Below are 24,587 nucleotides of genomic sequence, written 5' to 3'. Positions count from 1 at the left end.
TCTGAGCCTTAGCCACGCTCAACTGTTTTTGCCTATGGAAGCCACGTGCTTTCTCCACTCTGGCTTTTCCCCTCTGTCTGAATCCCTTCCCTTCCCTAAACCAACTCTTCCTTCAAGGCTCAGCTGAGACAGCTCCTGCTCCAGGGCCAGCTCATCACTGCCCCCTACAGCAGACCCTGCTCTTCCATTCATCATAGCTACCATCCATAGTTGTCTACCTACCCATGTCCTCCACAAGCCTCTAAGTTCCTCAAGGCAGAGCTGTGCCAATGCTGCTGTCTGTGGCAGTCCCTATGCCTGAAATAAGAAGTGGCACTTAATAGGACCTCACTAATTATCACTGAAGGAATTTTTGAGTGCAAGACCTGCACTGAGTACTTTATATACCTTTCTTATTTACTTGAGATGGGGGCTACTATGGATGCTATGATTTAAATGACAAAAACAAGACTTCAGAGGTTGAAACTGTGCCCAAGGTGACACAGCTGATATCCCAGAGGACTTCAACAGAAGTCTGCACCTTCAAAGGATTCTCTTCCCACCTTCCCAAGTTATTTGCCCTCTCTGACCTTGTTTTCTCATCTATGAGAACAAAAACTGCACCCAACACAGGGCCTGGCAGAACAGGTTCTCAGAAAATACCTGTGCCCTCTGTCCCAACCTCAAAGGCTTAATTCAGGGTAATCTCCCCAGGTCTGAAACCTCCCCTACCTGTTCTCAGAAACAGGTGCAGAGCTTGGTAAGGCATATCGCCAGCATCAGGAACTCAGTAGGTGCTTAATCAACATATGCTGAGCAGACCAGCACCTGAGAATGCTGATGTGCACCCAGACCAAACAAAGCCATAGTAGGGGCTGGCACAGGGACCCTCATCGCCCCTACCCCCACAATCCTTTACAATTATCCTTCACCACCGCCGCCCCTTCTGCTAGCCAAGGCGCGGGAAATATTTAAAACAATTTTATTCATGAAAATATGCTGTACAATGCACTCTACACGGCCTGGACACGGCACACACGCACACGCACACGCTGACGGCACGGCCACAGTACACTGCCTACGATACGCGCCGGGGACGCCGCCCCCACCGCCCGCCCCGACGGGACACTTATAAATATGGGAGAGGGGCCAGGACTGGCACGGAGAAAGGGGTGGTAGATGGGGTGGGGTGGTGGATCCAGAGCTGAGGCCTGCTGAAGAGACTGAGACCAGTACTGGGGATGTGGGGGTTGAAGAGAGGGACAGACTGCCATTGGGTTAGGGTGGGAATGGGGGCGGCTAGAATGTGAGGGAGCGGCTGAACCATGGGGATGGGGGTCTACGGAGGGCAACCTCGGACTGCTGGGGTGGGGGCAATAGGTGGGTGTGAGTGAGTTTTCAAGAGAGGGTTGCTGGCTTCCAGTGGTGAGGCTAAGACCAGTAGGGAAAAGTGTCAATTGAGAATCAAACTAGAGTGTGGGGTGGGCTATGCATCACGTCACCTCAAGGGCTCCACAAATGAAACTGAAGATTCGGAATCGCTCCCTGCCCCATCTCCTAGTTGGCCTCTCCCGCCAGCATCCAAACCAGGTGGCCCACCATGTTCCTTCCCACTCCCACGTGGCCCAGATTTCAGCCTCCTTTCCCAGGCTTTCTGCCCCGGGAGGAGGGGGAGCGGGTCTCAGGAATTGGGGCAGGAATGGTGGGGTGCCCCAGCCCCTCCCTCTCTCTTCCCTCTGTGGTCAACTTCCGAGCGACGATGTCTTTAGCAGGGCTGGGGCTGCCTCCTGGATCCTCCCCGTGGAGCTGGATTGGGGCTGGGGACCCGGGGATCAGGATGGGAAGACAGAGGCTCCCTGGGGAAGGGACCCGGGCACCCAGGACGCAGGAGGCGGTCCTCAGCCCGGAACCCAGCTCTGGTTAGGAGGCGGGGCCCCGGCCAGGCCGGGAGGTGGTGGAGGCAGGGCTGAATCAAAATTGAAGTCCATTTCGTCGCTGTCCATGAAGTCGTTGAGGATGATGGACTCGACGTCACACTCAAGACTCCCGCTGAACATGTCGAGGTCCAGGTCCGCCGGGAATCGGTCGGGCGCGGCACCCAACGGCCCGGCGGCTGCGGCCGCATATGGCCCCGGCAGCGCGTCCAGTAGGAGGCCACCGGGCGGGCCCCCAAAGGCGGCGGCATGGCCAGGTGGTGCCAGGCCTGTGGCGCCCGCGTCTCCGGGCAGTGTCATAAGGCTGATGGGGTGGGCTAAGGCACTGCGCGAGGGCGCGGGCGGTGCGTACGGGGCCGCCCCCTTGCCGGGGTAGGCGGCTGCCGCACCTGCCAGCGCCATCTCCCCGGGCGCGCCCAGCACCGGGCTGGGCCTCGGCGCGGGCGGTGGCGGTGGCGGCGGCAGCAGGGTGGGCAGCGCTCCGGGACGGAAGGGCGCGGCGGCCGGCGCGAAGCTGGCCTGCTTGTTCTCCTGGATGGTCTGCATAGGCAGGCGCCGCAGCGCACCCAGCGCTGGCGGCCCGTATCCCCCTCCCCCGCCATAGGCACCGCCTTTGCAGCCGCCGAAGTAGGCAGGCGTCCCGGCGCGGGCCCGAGGCCCGAACGCGTCCTGCGCGCCGTCCAGCAGGGCCTCCGGCAGCCCCGCGCCGCCGCCGCCGCCGTGCAGGCCTAACGGGCCTCCCAGCTCTGCCAGGCGTGGCAGCTCCCCCGGGCAGCGCGCACCCAACGCCGGCGAGAGCGCGCTCGCAGGGCTCGGGTACATGAGCGGCGATGACGGCGCCAGGGCCTCCAGGGCCTCGTCGTCCTCCAACTCGGCAGCCTCCCCAAGCAGGGGTCTCCCGCTGCCGCGGAAGTCGGCCCACGCCTCGTAGTCGTCGCTGGCGTGCGAGGCCGGGCTGGCGGCCCACTTGGCCGCGACAGGCACAGGCCCAGGGACAGGCGCGCCCGGAGGGCTGTCGTCGGGGCTTCGCTCGGGCGCCTGCAGCTGCTTCTTCTTGCTTGCCTTGCCCTTGATGCGAAGGAACTTGGCCCCGTTGTCCATGGACACAGCCCGGCGCCGCGGGGTCTTTCCCGTCTTTCCACCCTCAGGATTCAGCATCCACCAGGAACTTTTGCCAGTGCCCTCGTTCTGCACGCGGATGAAACGGGTGTGCAACGACAGGTTGTGCCGGATGGAGTTCTGTGGCCAGAGACAAGGGCATGGGTAGGGAAGTGGGAAGCGAGGAGGCCGTGGGAAAAGGAGGGCATGATGGGAATGGGGCGTCGAAAAAAGTGAGAGCATGGAGAAGTAGGGAGAGGAGGGGAAATAATGGGGTGCAGGGGTTGGGAGAAGAAGGGGTGCAGATGTAAGTATCAGGTCGGACAAACCCAGAATACCCAGCCTCTACCCTTAATCACACCCTTCCACCCCCAGACACTGCCCAGAGGGTGGGGCTGGAGCTCTGGGCCTAGCCTTTTCCCGGAGCTGAGGGTTACTGGGTGCTTGCGGAATCCCCCTCTTCCCCAACACAGCCAAGCCCCTCGCGGGGCTAGTCAAGCTGTCAGTCCCCCCACCCCAACCTCCAGCAGATTATGTAAGGGCTCATGCCGCCGTGGCTCATTTGTCCGCCCCCCTCCCTCCCAAGTCTGGCATGGTGCCAGGAGCCCGAAAACCCAGGGCTCCAGAAATCAATCTCGCGGTGACTGATTAAGCCCTGTTTAGAACTAATTGCTCTTTCGTGTGTGGGGAGAATAAATTACCTGCTTTAATTTCGTGTCTTTAAAATGCAACTGCAGGTAGAGAAGACTGTTAACCCTTTGCTGGGACTGCTGGGACGGCCTGGCCAGCCAAAGCAGAATAGCTGGGGGTCCCCAACCAGGATGTAGGCCTAAGACTTTTCAGAGATTTCCCCCAGCTCCTCTGAACTCCAAAGAGACTGGGTCCTACAAAGGACAACATTTGGCCATGGAAGCCTCAGGCCCTACTCCTGCTCAGTGCCTTTCTTCAGGTCACCCCAGTTCACTTGCCTGCCCACTCCTCTTTATCCACCTGCCTCAGCTCTGCCCTCAGAGCCGCTTTCTAGTGGGTCCTGTGCACAATGCCTACATACTCCCCATTTATAGTCAAGAAGACCTGGGCTCAGAGAAGTGAAGTAACTTAAAGGCTCCAAAGCCCTTTCTGCCGTCCCTGGGTACCTCTGTGGCTTCACCTTTGTTGCCCTTATTCTCTTCTTCATTTCTGCTGTGCCAGTCTACAGGGCTCCCCAGGTCTCTGCCTGCTTTGGCCAGACCTGTCCTGGGATGGTGGGGTCCAGAGCTCCACTGGCCTGGCTCCCACAGGAATCTGAAGTAGCATGGGCCTCCCACCTGGGTTTAGCCACTGCTTTGGAAACAGCATGACCTTGGCTATCAGAGGGCAGGGCGGGAAGCCAGGTTTTTGACCACCTAGCTGTGTGACCATAGCTATGTATCAATCTCTAAAAAAAAAAAAAAAAAAAAAAAAAAAAGGGCCACAGTCATAACAACCTCATAAGGCTGTTAGATCATTACATGAACTAATCTGGGGTTCAGTGTTGGGTGAACACTCCAGGTACTCATAGATGTTGATTAAATCTTTCACTCTGGCCAGAAGATCTGACCTCTTAGACCACTCAACAGACCTGCTCTGTTTCCATCTCCTTCACATCCTGTCCTGAGCGAAGCTGTTCTAGGCACCAACCACTCTTAGAAAGCTGACATTCCCCCACTTCATCTATCAGGCAACAGAGGCCCAGAGGCACGATGAACTTGCCTATCATACCACACCTAGGCAGTGATGCCGGGTACCCCGACTCTGCCCAGGTCACAGACTTGCTTGTAATCCTTTAATCTGCCCAGTTACACTCACAGCCACTGCTCTGTGAGGGCGCTCCCTCCTGCCTCCTCTCCACGGGTCTCCAGGAGGTCCTTCCTGCTGCCAGGGCACCTTCCACCCACTGCTCCCCCAGCTCCAGGTCCTGACTGACTCTTCAGGGCCCCAGGCTCCCTGTCTCTAGCACTTTGGGGTTGGGAGACAACAGCTGGGGCTTACTAGGCTTGCCCTGCCTGGCTTCTCCTGGGGCTTGGAGAGGAGGGGAACTGGACCCCAGGGATCCCTGTTCCCTCAAGTAGATACCCCCTTCCCGACCCGCCCCCACACCTGGCTCCCAGGCCCCTCCCCCACACCTGTGTTCAGGGTCCTCAGGAGGCCTCAGTTCTTTTCCCCAAAGAACTGTCAGCTTGCTGGAGGCTCCACCTCCCACCTCTCCACTTCTCCAGCTGGAGGTCCATCAGGTAACACCTCTTTATCAATGTCATTATTTGCCAGCCCAGCTCAGAACACTGGGGGGTGGGGAGAGGAAGGACACCATCAGGTACCAGCACATGGGCAGCACCAGCCTGTTCAGCCCAGGCGCTCTGAGTACTTATCTCACTTTATTACATAAGACTCCAGAATCATGGATTGGGATCCCTACCCCAACATGAGAAGAGTAGGCTCAGAGACTCTGAGTGACGACCAAAGTCACACAGCTTGGTAAGCACAGGCCAGATTTTGATTTCATGTTGGTATTACTGAGTCTAAAGGATATAACATTCTGCATGGGACAGGGAAGTGGTGTCAGGGAATTCCTAAAGAATCTTAGGAAGCTAGTATCCCAGTGCTCCTCAAACTTTCCATGTAAACTATCCTTACATGTCTGTGGGCCTAAGAGTGCAGGGGGTATGGGGCAGTAGATCTACATGTTATTGTTCCTCTGTCTTTCTCAGTGCTGGGGTTCAAACCTAGAATCTCACAAATGCTAGACAAGCGCTCTACCCCTGAGCTATTTCCCAGACCTCCATTTTCTGTAGAATCAAAATATTTCAGATTACTCAAGACATGCTCCAAGCCTACAAAGATTTGCATCCTTCTCCCCTCGGTCCCCTACCCAGCCAAGTACCTGATAGGTCAAGCCCAAGCCTGACACCATGGCTGGTCCAACCCAGGGAAAAGAAAGGACTTGCCCAAAGTGGACCAGGACCTGTTGTCGGAATAAGGACGTGAGCCTGACCCCCACCTCGGTGCTCCTCCCATTCCTTCAAGCTTGACTTAGGGCAAATTTCTCCTCCCATCCAGGATTCAGTTTTCCTACCTATACAATGACGACACAGGCCAGTGGTACTCTGGGGACCTTTCTGGGGATTTCAGTTTTTTTCACCAAAAATCCTTGGTATCATCCAGTCCAGAGGTTTTCAAACATTTTTCTTAAAGCCATGGAATTCTTTCGTAAGTCAAATTTAATGCAAAACTTAAGTGTTACCTACTCAAGTCAGTGCGGGTGGGAGGGTTAGCCTGGAGCCTTGCCCACTCAGCACCCTCTCTCTCAGAAAATGAGGCCCTTGGGGAGGGATCCTGCAGCCCAGATGGATGGAGCAGCTGAAGCCTAGAGGGGTGCCTGGTACTGACCAGGGTCATGCAGGGAGGTGCTTCAGAGGCGAGTTAAGGATCTAGACCTCTGACTGCTGAGCTGGGCTTTGCCCTTGGGTTGTGCCCCATGAGAGAAGCCAGGGCCCTGCATCCCAGTGTGGCTCCTCAGGGCCCAGCTACCTGGTACCAATCAGAGCTCCCAGCCAAGATCCAGTGGCAAGCACTGATCACAACTCTGGCTCTCACACAAGGCCTCCTGGGAGGCCAGAGGCCATGGAGGAGGTGAGGGAGGTAGAGGAGGAAGATGCCTCTGCCAGGCGGCAGTAACCAGGGCTCCCTCTTGGAGTTGCCTAGCAACCCACCACCACAGCCACAGCCCTGGCATGCCCGGGCTCCCCTGGTGCCCAGAGCTGGGCCCAGCTTCTGGGGCCTCATATCTCCCACACCTACGTCCAGATCTGGTCCATGCTCTGATGGGAGATAGGACCTCCCTCACTCAAGGACCCAGGGAGGCCAGCTGGGGGCAGAGGAAAAGGGACAGTGGATGATATCACATGCACATCCCATTCTCCTTCAGAACCTGGGCCAGGAAGAACAGCCCCCAGGAGCCTCACCCACCAGTGAGAGGAGGCTGGTGAAGCTGGTACAGGGCAAAGTGCATAAGCTCCAACACCCATGAACAGTGCAACCCAGGGGCAAGATGCTCTGAAGTTCCAATCTCTCTAGCAGCCACCTGCTTCCTCATTCACTGCCCTGCAGCAGCTGGAATGGTCCTTTCCATAACTGAGATCATGTCCAGTCCTCCCCAGATCCCTCCCACAGCCTCCATCTTATTCAGACCCACAGATCCTCCATGACTTCTCAAGTATCTTGCTCCATCACTCCTCCTGTCCCTTGAGCTGGCCATACAGGATCCCACCTTTCCACAGATGTCCGCAGAGATCTCTCATTTCCTTCAAGTTCAGATGGCACCTTCCGAAATGAGGTCTCTCTTGACCACTCAAATACTGCTCCTCTCCCCTGCCATTTCTTGGCGTCCTTACCCTACTCTAAATTTTTCTAAAGTAATTATCACTATCTAAATATTTGGTTGAAAATTCCTAATCCAAATATCCTAAATCTGAAGTGCTCCAAACTCTGAAACTTTTCAAGTGTCATGGTACTCAAAAAGTTTCAGATTTTGGAGCCTTTTGGCTTTCAGATTTTTGGATTGAGGATACTCAACTGGTAAAGTCTATGTAAATATTCCCAAAGCTGAAAAACTCTGAAGTCTGAAACACTTTTGGTCCCAAGCATTTCAGATAAGGGATACTCAACCTATACATAATTTATTTATCTTCTTTCAATCAAGGACAGCTGTCTGGTTGTCCTTATATTGGAATATAACTTTCATGAGGGTACTGTTTTTGTCCTTTTTTTAAAAAAAAAAAACTGTACCCCATATGTTTGGCACATACTTTAAGCACTTAAAAGTTTGTGGAATGAATGCATGCATGGATGTGAGAGAAAGAGAGAGAGAGAGAATACTGTGTTGTAAGGGGAATTAAATGAGACTGCCTTGGCAGGCGCATAGTAGGGCTTTTTCAAACTGGGCTGAGAATAGAATATAGGACAGAATGAGGAACAAGCAGGGAGGTGGAGCAGGTCATGAACTACAGTACCAAAGGAGCCTCGGGCAGCTGCTCTCCCCAGCCCCCACCCTGCTCCCCATGCTGACCCAGGTGTGCTCACACCAAGGTCTCTACATGCGCCAGAAGGCACCCCAGGAGCCCCAGCAGAGACAGAACCACCTCGACCTTGCCCACGGTACTTCTCTCACGGACAGGGTCTGATCCATTTGATGGCGGCAGCTCATCTATCGGGCAGGACACCCTCATCTATTCCCAGGACACCCTTCGCCCACGAGCGGTAATGCATTCATCTGACAGCACAGCCCCATTTATCCAGCACACCAGTCCCATTTATCCAGCAAGTACAACCTCATTTGCTAACAGCACTCCATTCACCTGACGGGCCCCCTCATTTATCCAGCAGGACACCCTCATTTATCCTGGAAGTCACACGCGCGCCTTCCTCCTGTGGTGTGGCTGTGTTCTCTGATGGTGCAACCCGACTGATCCAGCAGGACATCATCTCTCCAACAAGTACACTTCATCCCCTGACAGTACAGCCTCATTTATCTCATAATGCAGCCTCACCTTGCCTCCAAGTACCACCTCAGCCCCTCACAGTACAACCTCGTTTATCTTCCAGTACAGCCTCATTTCTCCTCCCAGCACAGCTTCATTCTCTGACAGCTCAACCTCATCCAATCTCACTTCTCCAGCCAGGGCTTGCCAGATCTCTGGGGGTGGGAGGAGCTGTGGAGAGAAAAGAGGTCCCCATCCTCTGTCCCCTGCCTGCCTGTAGGGAGCTGTCTGGTGCTATAACTGTATCCAACTTTTCCGGGCCCAGAAGGGACCATAGATTGTGTTCTAGGTTGCTTGGCCTAGCCAGAGCCCCCACTACTGCCTCACCTCCCGTTTTGTCTCCAGTTGAACTAAAGAGGGCCCACAGGAAGAATTCTGGGACATGGACTCCCATGCACTCCTATGCTCTCTGTGCTATCTTTTGATTCTGTGATCCTGGGCCGGGGTGCAGGGAAGGTTACCATTCCTGGGTGCACATTTATGTGCTGGCAAATACATAACAGCTCTCCATGGGCAGGGGGGAAACCCACCTGATGTGATTTGTAGCTTTTGCTGATTTCTGTGGTGTAGATATTACTATCTTTGCCCATTGGAAGCTGCCAGCATGATGTCGCCAAGTGTGGAACCAGGAAGAACTATGCCCGATCAGCTCCATGAGGCAGTGTGAGCCAGCTCCGGCACACCACTGGCATGTGCTTCCAATACTGAGGCTGTAGAAAGGCGCCACATGCCAGACATAGGCCAGCTTCTTTTATCCTGGTAACCATCCTGCGAGCAGGGTCTGATATTTTACAAGGGGGAAACTGAGGTTTGGGTGGGTTAGATGACTCTTGAGGCTTTCAAGCTGGAAAGTGACAGAGCCAACTTTGGATCTCTGGGCTGCTGCTGAGTGCCAAAGCCAGGGATCTTCCCACCCCATCTCTCAATGTGGCAGGGGGCACTCTGCTCTGCTGCCCACCCAGTGGCCATCTCTGCCTTGGCTCTGGAGCCCAAGCTCTCTTGGCTTTTACCAGATACAAGCATTATGTCCCTACTCACCACCATGCCTGTGCTACCTCCTTGCCTCCCTGGGACCCAGGGGCTTCTAGGGTCCTCCCAAGTTCAGACTTAAGTCTTGTATCCAACCGCCCAAGTCTGAGAGGTCAGGTACGGATGTCTCTCCATGTTCGATCACAAAGTCTCTGCCCAGCCCCTCCCTCAGGATGCTAACCCTGCCTGCCCGATAGGGACCGTGACTCAGCTCCTCTCTTTAGTGCTTCCCCAGAATACAAACACTGTGGGGCTAGTGAGAGAAGTCTGCCCCCCTCCAGGATGCCCATCTTCTTTCTCTCTCCTTCCCTCCCTCCCTGCAAGAAGAGAGGTGAGGGGCTGGGGTTGTGGCTCAGCCGTAGAGCTCTCGCCTAGCATGTGCGAGGAGCTGGGTTCGATCCTCAGCGGGAGGGAGGGAGGGAGGGAGGAAGGAAGGAATTCTGTCCAACTACAATGAAAAAATATTAAAAAAAAAAAGAGGTCAAAGGTGGGGGGTGGAAATCCCAGCTTCACCTAAGTGACCTTAGGCCTCCCCTGTATAGGGGACAACAACCCCAATAGCCACAGGGGAATCTCACATGTCAAGAATCTTATCCATTCCACTCCTTGCCCTTCATCCCACTCTGGGAACCCAGCCTGGTCCAGGAACATACATCTGTCAGACAATGTCACAACCTCCCTGAATGTCCCTTGTCCTACTGCCTGGGTGAAGCTGCTCAGTCCAGACAGACTTCAGCAGAAAGGGTAACATGGATGACCTCAGGGTCCTGAGGCCATGCGCAAATCCTTGGCACAAGGGTCTGCAGTGCAAGAGGGGTAAAGGGCAGATGGAGGCATTTGGCCATGGTGCCTACAAGTGAGTGGGCTGAGGATCAGCAGCAGAACACAGAGGGGCAGCCAGGTCTATGAGGAACTCAATGTTGAAGGCAGGCATTAGGTCAAGGATAATGCTGTGGCGAATCCCCCTTCCCCAGCGAGGGCAGAAACTCAACACCTAGCCTGGGCAGCAAGCAAGCCAGCCACAGGAGTCCAAGCTTGCCCCTTCTCAAAGCCCATGGTCCCTTGTTATTCATGGCCTTGGTTCCAACTCCAGATAGACACTCCACAGCTCACTGGTGCCCTCCAGCCCTGTCACCCCTAAACCTTCAGGTCCATCTGGGCCCTAGCCACCCCAGATGTCTATCCCTCTGGGCTTCTGCACACCCTGTTCCCAGTATTCTTGCCCTTCTCTCTCTGTTCTGCATCCCTCTGAAAGCCCCACTGCAGTGCTACTGCAGATCTAACTGGTAGCCAGAGTCTGTGTACAAGTTGGCCTGCATGCTTGAACTTCATGAGGCAACCCTTGGCTCACAGGCAGTCAACAGGATGGAGCCCTCAGCAGCCGTGAACCACTCAGGCCTGGCATTTCTGTGCAGGTTCTGTTCAGGAAATTTCAGGCCAGTGTTCCAGGCCCTGCCCCCCCCGCCCCCCCCCCCCAGGGTCCTACCTGAACCTCCTGTCTCCTAGTTTCCCCTGGGCCTCCCTATCTTTCTGCAGCAAGGTAAAGGGAGAAAGGACTAGCATTTATTGAAGCTTTATCATGGATCTTGCACTGGCACCCAACAATCACCATCTTACTGAGTAATAACCCTCTGAATTGGTTTATTATCCCCACTTTACAGGTGAGAAACCAACGTCACATAGTGTGAGTGGTGGTGCAAGAATTTGCGAAATCGCCCCCAGGACCCTTGCTCATCTTCCCATGTTGGGACACCTCTAGTGAGCAGACCTGTGGAACTCCAAGGGCAGGGACTGCCCCACTGGCTCAGCACTGCTCTACAGACCTTTCACCATTTAACCCAGGGTTAAACCAGAACCCCTAAAGGCAAAGCCAAAACTTTAGACCTCTCCCGGGTGCTCCTCTCAAGCACAGCCCCACCCTTCCGCGCAGGCAGAACCTCCCTCCCCTGCCCCAGGCCCTGGGAGCAGCTGCGCTGACCTCACCCATCCCTGCCTTAGGCCTGGCTCTGGGGAGGGCCCAGCAGCTGTGCCCCAGCCCTGCAGGCTGGCTCCTAGGGGAAAGAGGAGGAGTAGGCACAATGCCAAAAGAACCATCTGCTCTCCCAGGGGCACGGCCACCCGCACAGGCACTGGCCTTGCCCCCAGGAGCAGCCCATGGCCCTTGTCCCCATTCCAGGGGGGCTCCTGGAACCCAGGGCAGCCCACCCAGACCACAGCACAAGCCTCATCTGCCATCTGTCTTCTTCTGGAGACTCGGAGGTCCTTCAGGACATGTTGGCGTGCCATGATGGTCTGCTGAAAATGGATAAGTACTCAGGGCAAGCTCAGGGGCAGAGGCCAGCCGCCAGGGCTGGGTGTGCTGCATGTAGCCTGCCCAGCCTGGCCTTGGCCTTGCAGACTAGGCGCTCTCTCTTTCCTCCTGGGGCCTCCATCCCCTCACATCTGCTCAGCTGGCAGGTGCCTCTGGCTGAGGGCAAGCCCCTTCCCCCACAGCCCAGCTCAGGTTACAAAAGGAGGAGGTGGCAAGGCCAGCTGAGGACAGGGGAGGGCACAGAGGGAGTAGGAGGAGGCCTCACAGCTTCCTAGAGTGTTGGGGGAGGGGAACTGGGAGCCAGAGAGGGAAGGGCTGTGCCCAAGGTCACACAGCCTGCCAGTGGGGCAAAGATGAGCCAAAATTCCAGGGACAGGCAGCCATAGGCTCAAGGGTGACCTTGAATGAATCATTTTTTCATCTGTAAAAATGGGGAACCTAAAACTTGCTCTGCTTGCCTCCCAGAGCCGCAGGGAAGGCTCTGGAGGCTCCAAAGCAGTGAATCAAATAGCAGAAGGGAGCTTGGCCATCCCCAATCCCTGGCTCAGGGACCAGAAAGTGGGGTGTTAGGAGGGGATTCCTCCCACACATGCATGTGCGCGCACACACACAGACTGCAGTGTGTCTCAGGGTCAGAGCCCAGGGAGGGCTATCCTACATAGCACATGGGGAGATGGTTCCTTTTCTTTCCTGAAGCAAGTAGTAATGACATCTGGTTAGACTTCTTAGGGACTTGACATGCATTTTTCCTGTAATCCCCACAACAAAGCTTGAACAGGGTCCTATTATTATCCAATCTGTAGAGGAGGAAGTTGAGGCTCAGCTGCCCCAGGCTCCACAAAGGGTAAGTAGAACTAGGCTCTGCTTTTGCCATTTGCCTCCCAGGTTCCTAACCATCCAGTTCTGTCTCACCTGAGAGTCTCAAGTACCAAAAAGGTGCTGCAGAGGTCTCAGGTTGGCATCTTGGCCTCTTCTGGCCTCCACCTTGTCTCAGGCTCATCTTCTCCATTGCATCCCAGTACCAGGCTCACACCAGGTGACCAGACTCCTCCCTCCTGCTTGTCCTCTCTCCACATGGCCCTTGAATTGAGTGCCCCCCCCCCCCCCCCCCCGTCATCCCTATCCTCACAGCCTGGAGTGGGCTCCTTGCCTAGCCCTTGCTTCTTCTGACTCCTGCTGGGCTCCCCCAGGAGTTCTTAGGGTTTGACCTTCCTTGTCTGGCTCCTCTCCCCCACCTCCAAGCACCCACAGCTGACTTTCTGACCTTGTATTCTGACCCTGAGAAAGTTTTATTCTGAATCAGAGTCAATGTCCTCATCTTATCTCCCCAGCTTGACCTGCAGGCCCTGTAAGATCAGGGTTTAGTTCCCTCCAGGCAGCACCACGCAACAGGTGCCCACTGGGTGGAGCCTTAGATCCCAGTGAACATCAGGTTGGTCTGTCCCTCCCCCTAGAGAACTCTCTGGGAAAGGAAGCTGGGGACCCAGGACCACTCCCCAAGACAAAAGAGAAAATGATGGGGTGGGGAAGGAGGCAGAGGAGAGGAAAGTGAGCTTAGAATGGGCTGGCCAGGGCACTGGGCTAGGGTAGAACTAGCCGTGGGGAGTTCCACTGCTGCTACATGGTAGGATGCAGTTAAAGCCTCTTTCTGATGAATTCCTCATCTACAAAGTAAGGACAGTAACAATACCAGCATCAAAGAGTGACTGGGATTTGATTTTATTTTTTTGGTACTGGGGATTGAACTCAGGAGTGCTCTATCACTGAGCTACATCCCATGTCTTTACTTTTTACTTGAGACAGGATCTCACTGCGCTGGCCTGCTTCGAACTTGTGATCCTCCTGCCTCAGCCTCCTGAGTTCCTGGGGTTACAGGAATGTGCATTATGCCCAGTTTAGCTGTGAAAATGAAATGAAAGAATGTCTGTGTCAGCACATGGCAGGCTGAATCCTGAGCTGGGACAGTCCAGTGTGGTTAAAGCAAGGATCAGAAGACAGGAAGGTAACTGGAAGGCTTGGTGGGTCTAGGGGCTAGGCCTGAGTTATCACACAAGACCTGAGGTCTGGGGCAGCTCTTGGGCTGCGTGTCAGCTCCTCTTCTCTCCTTCAACAACTCAGTGACAGCAGGATAGGGGTTGTGACTATGAGCTTCTTTGCCACTCCAGTCCCAGAGCAGCTTGCTGAGTATTTACTAGCACTTTTCCCCTCCCGGCTGTGGCAAAGCCTCCATTCTTTCCATCCCTGTCCTATACAACATGACTTCTAGGACATGGGGGTGGGCTCAGCTGCTGGGATGGTGACTCAGTCCCTTGAAACTGACTGCATGCTGTTCAAATCTTTAGAGGACCCAAAAGGAGTGAGGAGAGGAGCTGGCTCAACCTTGTGTAGGCTACTTACAGAAGAAGCTCATGCACATGGAAATAAGGAAAAGGGGGGACAAGCAGGAGGCTGGGAAGCCACCATCTAAGGCACCATTTCTGAATGAACTGTCACCAGACATGCTTATTAAAATATAGATTCTAGAGCCCAGCCACTAAGAGTCTGACATAGAGGGTTTGAGATGGGGACGGGAAGCCTGTGTTGTTAAAAAGCTTTTAGGCAACTCTGATCATCAGCCAGGTTGGTGAACTAGTAAGGATTTAAAGCAGAAACTTTCAAGGAGACATGTTGGGCTCCAGAATCATCAGGAGGGTGGATCTTCAATCAAACCACCCAAGCACCCCACTTATTTTCTGAGGGGTGTTCCCAAGGGATCAGCCAAGGAGAGCTGCTGCAGTGAGCATATGGCAGTGGGTATGGAATGAGAACTCCAATGTTAGGTATGAAGGTGGCAAATCCAGGGTACCTGCATCAGAGGCAGAGGGAAAGTGGAAAGGAGGCCAGGGCTGGACAGGCCAGGAGAGGGTCCAGGGGTCCAAACTGAGAAGTTTGGGCTTGGTTGGCTCCTAGGGTCACTGAGGAGCCCTGGAGGGTGCTAGAGGAGGAAAAGACCCTGAGGCAGGAGGCTGGCTGGTGTGCGGGGCTGAGACAGCTCTGGCACTAGGAGGTGGAGAAATGTGGCAGAAACAGAAAGATCTGCCTGCATCTAAATCCAGGCTCTTCCTGCCTCCATTTCCTCAACTGTGAAATGGGGCTATTAAGGATACCTGGCAGTTTAGTGGTGGCAGGAGAATGTATGTAGGCAAAGTGTTCAACTGACTGCCTAGCACCCAGACATTAATCTCTTAATTTCATTCCCCTTCCCACAAGAGGCACCCCCCTTAGAGACCAGAAAGGTTTCTCTCTGCAAAAAGGGAGGCCCTAGGGGGAGGGTGTGGGAGGCCCCTCCCCCACACGCCACCTGGACCCCCTCCCACCTCCACATATGGGTTGGGGGGTGGGGAGAGGCAGCAAACAGCCAAACCCTCCTAAACAGGAGTTGGTCTCCATGGTAACCAGGGTGCCAAGAGAAGGGGGGCACTCCAGATCCAGCTGTCCCCCTAAGCACCCTACCCGGGCCCCGGAGCCTGAGCTAATACTCACCCGACACTCTGAAACCCCCCCATCTGCCTGATTTGGGGGCCAGCTGGGACTGCCATGAACACTCCCTTCATTGGGGGAGAATGCTTACCACCAAGGTAAGCAGAAGTCCCAAGTTCAAGATCGTCCATGCCTATATCCACATGTGTCTACCATGAGAAGTTCTTTCAGTACTATGTCCCCTCTGCTCAGTGAACTCTCATGGCTCCTAGAACCAGAGGGTTTATAAGTCACAGCACTGAAAGACCCAGAGGCTGAATTAAGGCTCTCTGGACACAGATGAGGACAACACTGAGGACCTGAATGGGAAAGAGAGCTTCACTTTAGCCCAACACTGGCCTGGGTTGCCCCACAGGGCTTCTGTCTACTCACCTAGCCCTGGTCCCACAGATGACTCCAAGAGACCCCAAAGTGTTGCACCAGGACACCCTGAGTGATGCTCTAGGAGATGGGCCATTGCTGTGCAGAAGAAGCTTGTTCTTTTAGCTTTAAGACACTCTTGAGTAACAGAATGGGCAGCAGTGGGGCAAAGAGTTCCCAGTCACCAGGAGCACACTGGAAGGGGCTGAGCTGGAGAAGAAGGCACCGTGGGTTCCATGCCACCCCCTCCCCCAACACACACACACCTCTTCAGATACCCAAAGCCCCATCTGGAGGTGGAGGGTTAGCATGCCCCACCCTCCTTGATCCCCAGGTACCCTGCCTAGAAGTGGGAGGCAGCCCACAGCTGGATGGAGTGGGGAGGACCTGAGGATCCGCTGGGAGGTCATGGAAGCAGAAAGGCTAGGAGGGGCTCCCCTACAGCTGAAGCATCCCCCATCCCAGAGGCTTGCAGCCACAGTCCATGACCACCCCCCTCAGCCCTCACAGGACACAGACCCCAGGACCCCAGGTGGTAGCCATCACTGGCTGCCACTCAATGACAGGGGAAGGTAGGCTACATGGAAAAAGTCCTCAATCCTTTCAAAGTCCAAACCCAAGCCCTTCTCTCCAGCCCCCACCCATCCCCAGTCCTACTCATCAGCATAGAAAAAGCTCTAGTTTGAGGGTTGTTAGAACGGGGTTCAGTTCCTAGGTCTGCCACTTCCTGGGTGTGTGACCTCAGGGTAAGTCATTTCCCCACCTGGAAGCAAGGTGTGGAGGATCTGATAGTGCAGCGCTTGGCTAGTGGATGCCGCGTCCCGGCCCTCTGGCCCTCTTGCCCTCTGGCAGGAGGGCTTCTCCTGCTCTCAGCCTCCCTCCCCACCTATCCCGAGTCAGTTCCGAGCCTGGAGACCTCAGGGGGTGCAGAGAAGGGGCCCCTCGATCCGCACAAAGTGGGGGTTGGGGGCGCTGAACTTTCGAACTCGCAAACCCCCCGCGCTGTTCATTACCTTAACGCGAGTTAAAAATAACCGTCTCATCTCTTTAAATTAGTCTGTCTGCAATTACCGCCTGGCACGGCGCTGCCCGCCATCGTCCCGCTGGAGCGGCGCCAGGTGGCAGGCGGGGCCCTCACCCTGTCTGTCGGTCTGTCTGCCTGCCTCCCGGTCCCCTTCCCCCGCGGCGCGGCTACCCCGAGGCCCCAGCGGCCCCGCCTCCCGAGCTCCCCAAGTTGCGCGGTGGGGGCGAAGGCGGGGGGCCACCCGGCGGGCGGCGAGCGAGGGGTCCGTGGGGAGCTGGGGACTGGGGTGGCGGCTCGGCCCGGCGGCGGGGGAGGGGCTCCGGGAGGCCCGGGAAGCCGGAAGGGCCCGCAGCGCGCCAGCGCTCGTGGGTGGGTGTGAGCAGGTGGCCGTGGGAGTCTGCCGGGCGTGCCAACAACTGTGCCAGGAGCGGCTGGCACGGGCCCGTGCCCAGGAGGCGGGCAGCTGCCAGCCCCTCGCTCGTGCAGCGAGGGGGGTGAGGACACCCCCCCAATCGGGGCTCACACCGCCTCCTCCTGCACCCCCACCAGCCCTTGGGGATGGGGATCCCCGGAGGACAAAGGAGGAGGGAGCCCCGCTGGAGCAGGCTTGAGGGGAGAGGGAGGGGGCGCCCTACATTCACAACCACCTCTCAGAGCCTGTAGCATAACCCTGTTCCTGGACCCTCCGATCAGTCCCTCCCTTCCCACCTGGAACTTACTGGGCAGGGCTGGGCCAGACTGGGGTAGCACCAGCTCTTCTGAACCCACCCCTCAGCAGACAGGCTGCTCTATTCCCTGAAGGAGAGGGGAAGTCCCCATCCACTGTGCTCCTCCCCACTGGGCCTGGGGACAGGAATGGGAGGTGCCCAGGCCTGGCCTGGAGCTCCCAAAGGAGCTGGCAGCCAGGAAACACAAAAGGAGACAGAACAACTCAGGAGCTCTAAGTAAAAGGAGCTCCAGAACTCAGAACAGCCTGGAAGGCTTCCCGGAGGGGTCAAGAGCTAAGGAAAAGTGCAACTGGAGGAGCCAAGAGGGAGGGATAGCCAAGCTCTATCTGGATAGTCACACTCTTGGGGCACCTTGGAAAGAGGGGGACATCCTGTTCAATCCCAGATCCTAGGCCTGAGACCCTTCAACCCAAGGGAAACTTAACCAGCCCCGTGGGTGAGATTCCCAGCACTGAGCACAGCCTTTCTCTAGGCTTCAGCCTAATCTGGGTGTTCTGAACCTGCTGCTGGTCTTGCCTCCTCCAGTTGCTGTCCTCAGCACACTTGACTACCTCTCCACATCATATAGGGTGAAGGCTTAGCACATCAGCCCTTCCTGAGCTGACTACCACCCCCCCCACACACACACCTTTACCATGCTACCTCCCTGCCATGCCTGGGGGACCCTAGGTTCCAGCCTGGTACACCTAAAATGTTCCCTAAATCCAACATGTACAATCCTACTTCCCTGCCTTTGAGTATACTCAACACCCCCACCCTGCCAAAGAGTATCACCCAAATTCTTCCCTCCTTCAGATAAGTGCTACCTCCTCTGTGAGGACCTGCCTGGCTCCCTAGGATATCTAACCCACCTTCCAGGAGCCCCTGCCCCACCCCCAGCCTTTCCTGTCCATAAAACTCAGGGCCTGGGTGTGGAACTGGCTGAGCCTAATGCACCCTGAAGATTTCCTCACTCTGTGGAATGCAGGGTTTGGTACACCCTAGGGATTCAAGTTCAATGCTTTTGTTGGGATGGGGAAGGGAGGAAGGAATAATGGGCCTAGGCCCAAATCTGGGCACCTGAAGTGTACTGCAGCCTCTGTTAATGTGGGAGTAGCTGAACCTTGGGGATAGCTCCTCCATCAGTCCTCTGGAGGAATTTACTGGGAATGGGGGAAGAGGCACAGGGGCAAAAAGCTCCAAGAATGGGAGGGAAAGGAGGCCTCCTGAGGAGCAGGGGGGGCAGAAGGGGACAGCCACTGAAGGAACAGTATGAGGCAGGTCCCCTTCAGTACTTAGGTGGTCTCTGCCAGGGCCTAGAACAGGGGTCCAAGCCTGAGGCTCCTTCTCCAATTTCCAGCCCAGGACCCAGGACCTGCCAGGACTCCAACCCAGGAGCCAGGCTCAGGGAAAGCCAGTGTGCCCCCAGCAGTGTGGTGCGGTGGTAACCACATCCAATGGGCAGGAGGGAGACCTGGACTCTGGTCCACGGTCTGACACTCACTGAACTCCTCAGGAGAGTCCTACCCCCTTTCAAGGCCTCAGTCTCACCATCTGAGAAATGAACTTACAGGACTAAACTATCTTCAAGCACACTGCCACCTCATTTTAGGATTTATACTAGTCCCTGCTCAAAAGCCTTCAGCACCTCCCCCATCCTCATCCCAGGCTGCCAGCAGACAATGTTCCAGAGGCTCTGTGGGGCCCTGGAAGGAGATACACCTAGGTTGCAGTCCAGCTTTTCCATCTTCTAAGCGTGTGACCTTATGCAGTTAACTCCTCCACTCTGGGACTAAGAGTGCTCCTCTGATAATGGTCAGAGTAAAACCCACCTCAGGGACCGCTGAGAACATTAAAGATGTATACAGTGGCTGCACAGAGCTTGGCCCCAAGACATTCAATGAACTGCAGCTCTCTCCTGGCTTCCAGCCTCAGGTCCCCTTCTGCCCATCTTTCCCCATCCTCCCTCATCCATCAAGCCCAGCTGGAGCTCCACCTCCTGCAGGAAGCCCTCCTGGCCTACTCTGGCCCACCTGACTCTCCACTGACTCCAACTACACATCCTCTGCACCATCCACTTCTCTCTTCACTCTTTCATTGCACATCATTAATGGCTTCTTGGTGCCAGGCTCTATGCTGGGTGCTGTCGGCACAGAATGGCTGATACTGCCACTGACTTCCAAAGGTGAGATAGGAAAGGGAAATGAGACAGAACACAAATGACTAATGCCCAATGAAAGTATGGAGAGGGAGTCCCAAGTTAGCTAAAAAGAGTTAGGGAGGGCTTCTTGGAGGAGGCATCTGAACTCTGCCTTAAGGATAGTGAATATCAATCTGTACAGGGATGAATGGAAGGTGGGCAAAGGCTTGGGGAGCAGGGAGGGAAGTAAGAGCAAAGCTGAAGGCCAGGGTGCACTTGGGAGGATGTATTCTGGTGGGGATTGAATTTAAGGGTTTCAGAGAGGGGATGGGGAAGGAGATTCAGGTCTATTCCTCTGGCCCATGTCCCTGCCCCATTGTGGCTAGCAAGATGCAGAGAAGCTGCAAGTATAAAGCCTGAGAACCATGAGCTCCCAGGTCAGGACACCCTGATCACTACAATACAGCTATGGGCACCTAAAACTGCCCAGGTCCACTAACATACCTCCTTCCTTGGACTCTGCTGGCAGCCACTACAGAGTACAGCCCCGTTCCTGGATGTGGGCATGCCTTCTCACAAAGGCCCCTCTCCCACTGAGAGTCTGACAGCTCACCTCTTAGGCACAACCTCCCTCCAACCCCTTTAACCCAAAAGCACACACAAGATGGCCAGAGGAGAGCTGGGTCTGTAGTCACAATTCAATCAAGCCCGGACCCTGTCCTCTCCCAAGATGGCTCCCCCCTTTCCACTCTAGCACAGAGGCCTCCCTGGGGTACCCTAGACCTTTCCCCAGCCCCTAAATGCATCTGGACTCAGAGAGCCAGGGAGGTGGAAGATAGGCTGCCTGGGGTGGACAGGGGCAGATCCCTGGCCCTCAACACCCTACCCTGGCACCAGCAGGGGTCATCACCAGTCCCCCATGCTGACCCAGGTAAAGGGCACGCAGCATTTGCCCCATGGAGAACTCACACCTCAGGTCACCTGCCAAGCTCCTCATCCCAGGCTGGTTTGTGCCCCAGGGTGAACTCCTGGCGCCAGACAGAACTGTGGGCCCATGGTCTGCACTCTTCACCCTAGGACTGGCTCCAGGAAGGGCAGTGGAGAGATTTGGGAGGGAAAGAAGCCACTGGCCCCAAGTCATTATTTTAGCTCTTTAAAAAGGGTGCCCTAGTGGAGAGGGTAAAACAAGAGTACAAAGCAAACTCAGGGAAGCAAAGGGAAGTCCCCAATGTCCGTGGCCTGGGAATCCGCTCTTCTGCTATGCCCCCAAGGATGGGGTGGGGATGTTCCTCAGGGATGCCTCAAAGCTACAGTCCCTTGTCACCCTACCAGACCTCCCAGCCCGCATCCCTCCCCGAGAGGGAGCATACACACAACTGCTCCCAGCACGCCCCTGCCTGTCCGCTGGCCAGCCCCACGCCCTGGGCACACACTCCGTGACCCCTGGGGGTGCCCCAGAGCCCCCTCCTGACGGCCAGCCTGGAGACCAGACCCACCTAGCAGCCTACGGAAGCCCCAATCGGCATCCCCAGCCCCCTCCCCAGCCGGACGCCCCCACCTTCCAGCCTGCTGAGCTGTTGCTGTCGCCTTTATCCTTGAAGTAGGGCACGTAGCGGACCATCCAGTCGTAGATCTGCGAGAGCGTGAGCCGCTTGTCCGGGGCGCTCTCGATGGCTTTGGTGATGAGGTCGGCATAGGACAGGTTTCCCCACGCGTTCCGCCGGGAGCTCTTTGCTTTCCGCAGCGGTCCGACCTCCGCGCCCAGCGGCGGCGCTGGGGCCATTGCCGGGGCCGTAGCCCGGCGCTCCGGCCCGCAGTCCTCAGCGCCCTCGGCCACCCCTGCGCCCAGAGCTCTGTCCTCGTCGCCGGCCAAGTCGGGCTGCGGCAGGGGCCAGGTACAGGAGCGCGGCCGGCTCTGCGGCGCGAAGTCCGGGTCCACGTCCACCTGATGCGCTCGCAGCTTCGCGGCCATGGTCCCGCCCGACTCGGGCGAAGAGGGGAGGGAGGCTCCGCGGAGGGTGGGCGGGCGGCTCCGGGATCTGCGCGCCCCGGGGAGGCCCACGGGAGGGGTCCCTGGCGGCGCCGGCTCAACCGCGGGGCGCCATGGGCCGGGACGCGGAGGCAGGGGGCTGGACACACTGGGGAGCACGAAAAGAAGGACAAACCCGGACAGTGAGGGGGCGGCGGCCCGGGAGCCCAGCGGGTATACACGTCGCCCAGCCCCGCTTCTAGCACCTGCCGCCTGCCTGCGCCTGCAGCCACCACCGCCACCGCCGCTGCCGCCACTCCCCGGGCGCCGGCCCCGCGCACGGGTCCCGCTCTCCCGGGACGAGGCTGGATTGCACCATGCCGGAGCCCGAGCCCGTGCCGGAACCCGCGCCGCCGCCGCCCCGTGAATGCCGCCGCCGCCGCTCCGGCTCCAGCGCCAGCTCCCGCGCCTGCCGCGCTCAGCGCCGTCTGCACCTCGGGACGGGCGGGGGACGGGGTTGGGGCGGGCCCGGCGAGGGAGGGGGCGGGGCGTATTCGCCCGCGGCCGCGGAATCCTCGGCCTGCCCGGGTGCCCCGCCTGCGGGCTGGGGCGGGCGCGCGGAGCTCCCAGCTCAGGGCGACCCCGTCGTAGCCCCTGCACGCCACAGCGCCGCCTACGGAGCAGGGGAGAAGAGGCAAGTCCGACCCCGCCCCCTGCTCGGAGCTCCGGGAGGTGGTGCGGGGGCGGGACCTGACTGAGCCCATTGGTCCGCGGAAGGACTGCCCCGCCCACGGACTCGACAGGATCCCTCCCAGAAGCGCGTCAGCGGGTTATTGTTACAACCCGGGGTTTCCCAGGGCAACGGGATTGGGGCGGGACTCAGAGCCCTGGCCCCGCCTTCTCCCCCCCACAAGGAATGCCCCGCCCTCTGTATCTAGACCCTTGATGTTTCCAAGTCTTGGTTCCAAGAACCTTGGCCCCTGTCCTTTTCTTTGTGCCTTGAACTGGACTGGGGAAAAGGAATCTTTCAAGAATACCTGGGTTCTAGGCCAGCTTTTGCCACATGCTAGCTTCTCCATCTGCAAATGGGTTCTCATGGATGCTTATGGTGCCTGTGGGTAGTTTTAGAACTCTGGTTCTCAAAGTTCAACGTGAAGCAGAATCATCCTGGAAAACTTGTTAAAACAGATGGCTAGACCCCAGCCCCAGAGTTTCTGTTTCTGCAGATCTGGGTTGAGCAGAGACTGCATTTCTAATAAGCTTTCAGATGATGCACCAGGGATCACACTTTGGAAACCATTGTCTTAGAATCTGTGGGAAGTTCTCACAAGGCCTGTTGAAACAAGCTAACCCCAAAGTTCAGAGTATTTGGGGAAAAGCTTCTCATTTGTTTAACCTATACTTATTGAGCACTTTTGATGCCCCTGGTTATGTCCAGGGCACTATAGCAAAAGAAATCACTGACACAAATGAGGTTCATACTACACAGACGAGTGGAGGAGTCAGATGTTAATCAGATCATCACTATGACCTCAGAAGGGAGAGGCTAGCTGAGAGGCTGGGCAGTCCAAGACCTCATCCCATAGAGTGATGGGCTAGGTTTCTAGCCACCACTCCACCTACCATCCTTCTCTTGGAGTATGCCCTCTGCTTAGAAAATGCTTTCCCCTTCTCAAGACCCTTATCAGAAAGCCTCCCTTCCCAATTCTTCAAAACTCAGTTCAGACATCAACTTAACCCTGACACTTCTCTAACCCCAACTCTCATATGTCTCTGTTGCCTGCTTGCCCAGATGGCTTGCTGCTCTGTTAGTAATGCCTGGATCCTTTCAGCACAATATTCCTGTTTTGCCAATCAGGAAACTAAGGCCAAACGGGAAGATGACTTTCCCAGAGAGAATGACCAGGTCTAGAATCCCAAGCTCTTAATCTCTCTAGCCAATACCTGATTCCTGAAGGGGCAGAATGTGCAGAGTTCTCTGGGCGGTAGAAGGGCTGTGCCTCAATCATAGCAGACAGTCCTCTGGAGAATTCCTTTCTTGCAGTTTAGGGCCCAGAGAGTAGGGCTAAGGATGAGGATGTGGGTGGGGCTGAAGGGGCTCCTCCTCACCTCCCAGGGTGGGAGCAGGCCCAGCTTGCAGATGCCTGGCATGGCATCTGCCTGAGTCACATCCCAAAGGCAAGGGTGGGCATGGGAACTGTTGGCTGCCCCCCTATATACACACACACCCTCCAGGTGGTTCTGTTTAAGGCCACAAGGGACTGAAATCACTGCTGGACCCCCTTCCATAGCTCTCATGTACCCTCCCTGCCTAGGGGGGCCACAATTGGGGCTGTCCCTTCGGTAACCTGGAGGCCAGGCAAGCCTCCTGCCAGCCTTTAGCCCTGGCCCAGCTTTAAGCATGAGATGGGAGCTTGCTTGGGGCCATACCAGGGTTGGGAGGAATCTTAGCTGGGGGCCCTGGCATAGGCTGCCACTGCGGTGCTAGGAAGCCAGGTTGGCAGAGATGTCCTGGTAGCTGACTCAGGCTTTGTTGGGCCCTGCCTTGCCCAGTGTCCACAGCTGTTGCCTGGCCTCTCCTCTGGGGCCATGTCTGACACACTCATCTCTCTCTGTCCCTCTCTCTCTCACACACACACTCAATACACCCACAGGTGTGCAATCACAATTTGGCCCCTGCTCACAAATCATCTTGAAGGAGTCTAATAGTGATTAGAAGTATGGGCAAGTTGCCTAACTGCTCCAAGCCACCGTTTTCTACTCTATCGGTGGGTGTCACAATAGAGCTACCTTCACAGGGTATTTGAAAAATGAAATAAGATGTCTATTATCAGCCCCAAGCTCTCAATAAGTGCTAGTTGTTTTTCTTACTGTCCTTGTTTGTATCTCCCCTCCTGCTTCTCAACTCACACACGCCCACCTGCTCTTATCATGCACACTCTTATCCACTCACACTCACTCA

General features: G+C 56.3%; 1 protein-coding gene across 2 annotated transcripts; it reads right to left on the bottom strand.

Moving 5' to 3' along the window:
• Positions 1-623: 623 nt before the first annotated feature.
• Positions 624-22,738, bottom strand: Foxo6 (forkhead box O6). 2 transcript variants are annotated; one of them, XM_077791411.1, is made up of 3 exons: positions 22,663-22,738; positions 21,215-21,794; positions 624-3,152 (listed from the first exon to the last, which is right to left on the bottom strand). In XM_077791411.1, the coding sequence occupies exons 2-3, from the start codon at positions 21,626-21,628 to the stop codon at positions 1,878-1,880; spliced, it is 1,689 nt and encodes a 562-aa protein (XP_077647537.1). In that variant the 5' UTR covers positions 21,629-21,794; positions 22,663-22,738; the 3' UTR covers positions 624-1,877. The 2 variants fall into 2 exon arrangements, with proteins under 2 accessions (XP_077647537.1, XP_026266194.1); XM_026410409.2 differs by lacking the exon at positions 22,663-22,738 and having other exon boundaries at positions 21,215-22,086.
• Positions 22,739-24,587: the final 1,849 nt, after the last annotated feature.

The sequence above is a fragment of the Urocitellus parryii genome, chromosome 11 (assembly GCF_045843805.1).
Source record: "Urocitellus parryii isolate mUroPar1 chromosome 11, mUroPar1.hap1, whole genome shotgun sequence".
In the NCBI taxonomy this organism is placed as follows: Eukaryota; Metazoa; Chordata; class Mammalia; order Rodentia; family Sciuridae; genus Urocitellus; species Urocitellus parryii.
The sequence above is the reverse complement of the archived record's forward strand: the minus strand, read 5'-3'. Positions and strand labels throughout refer to the sequence as shown.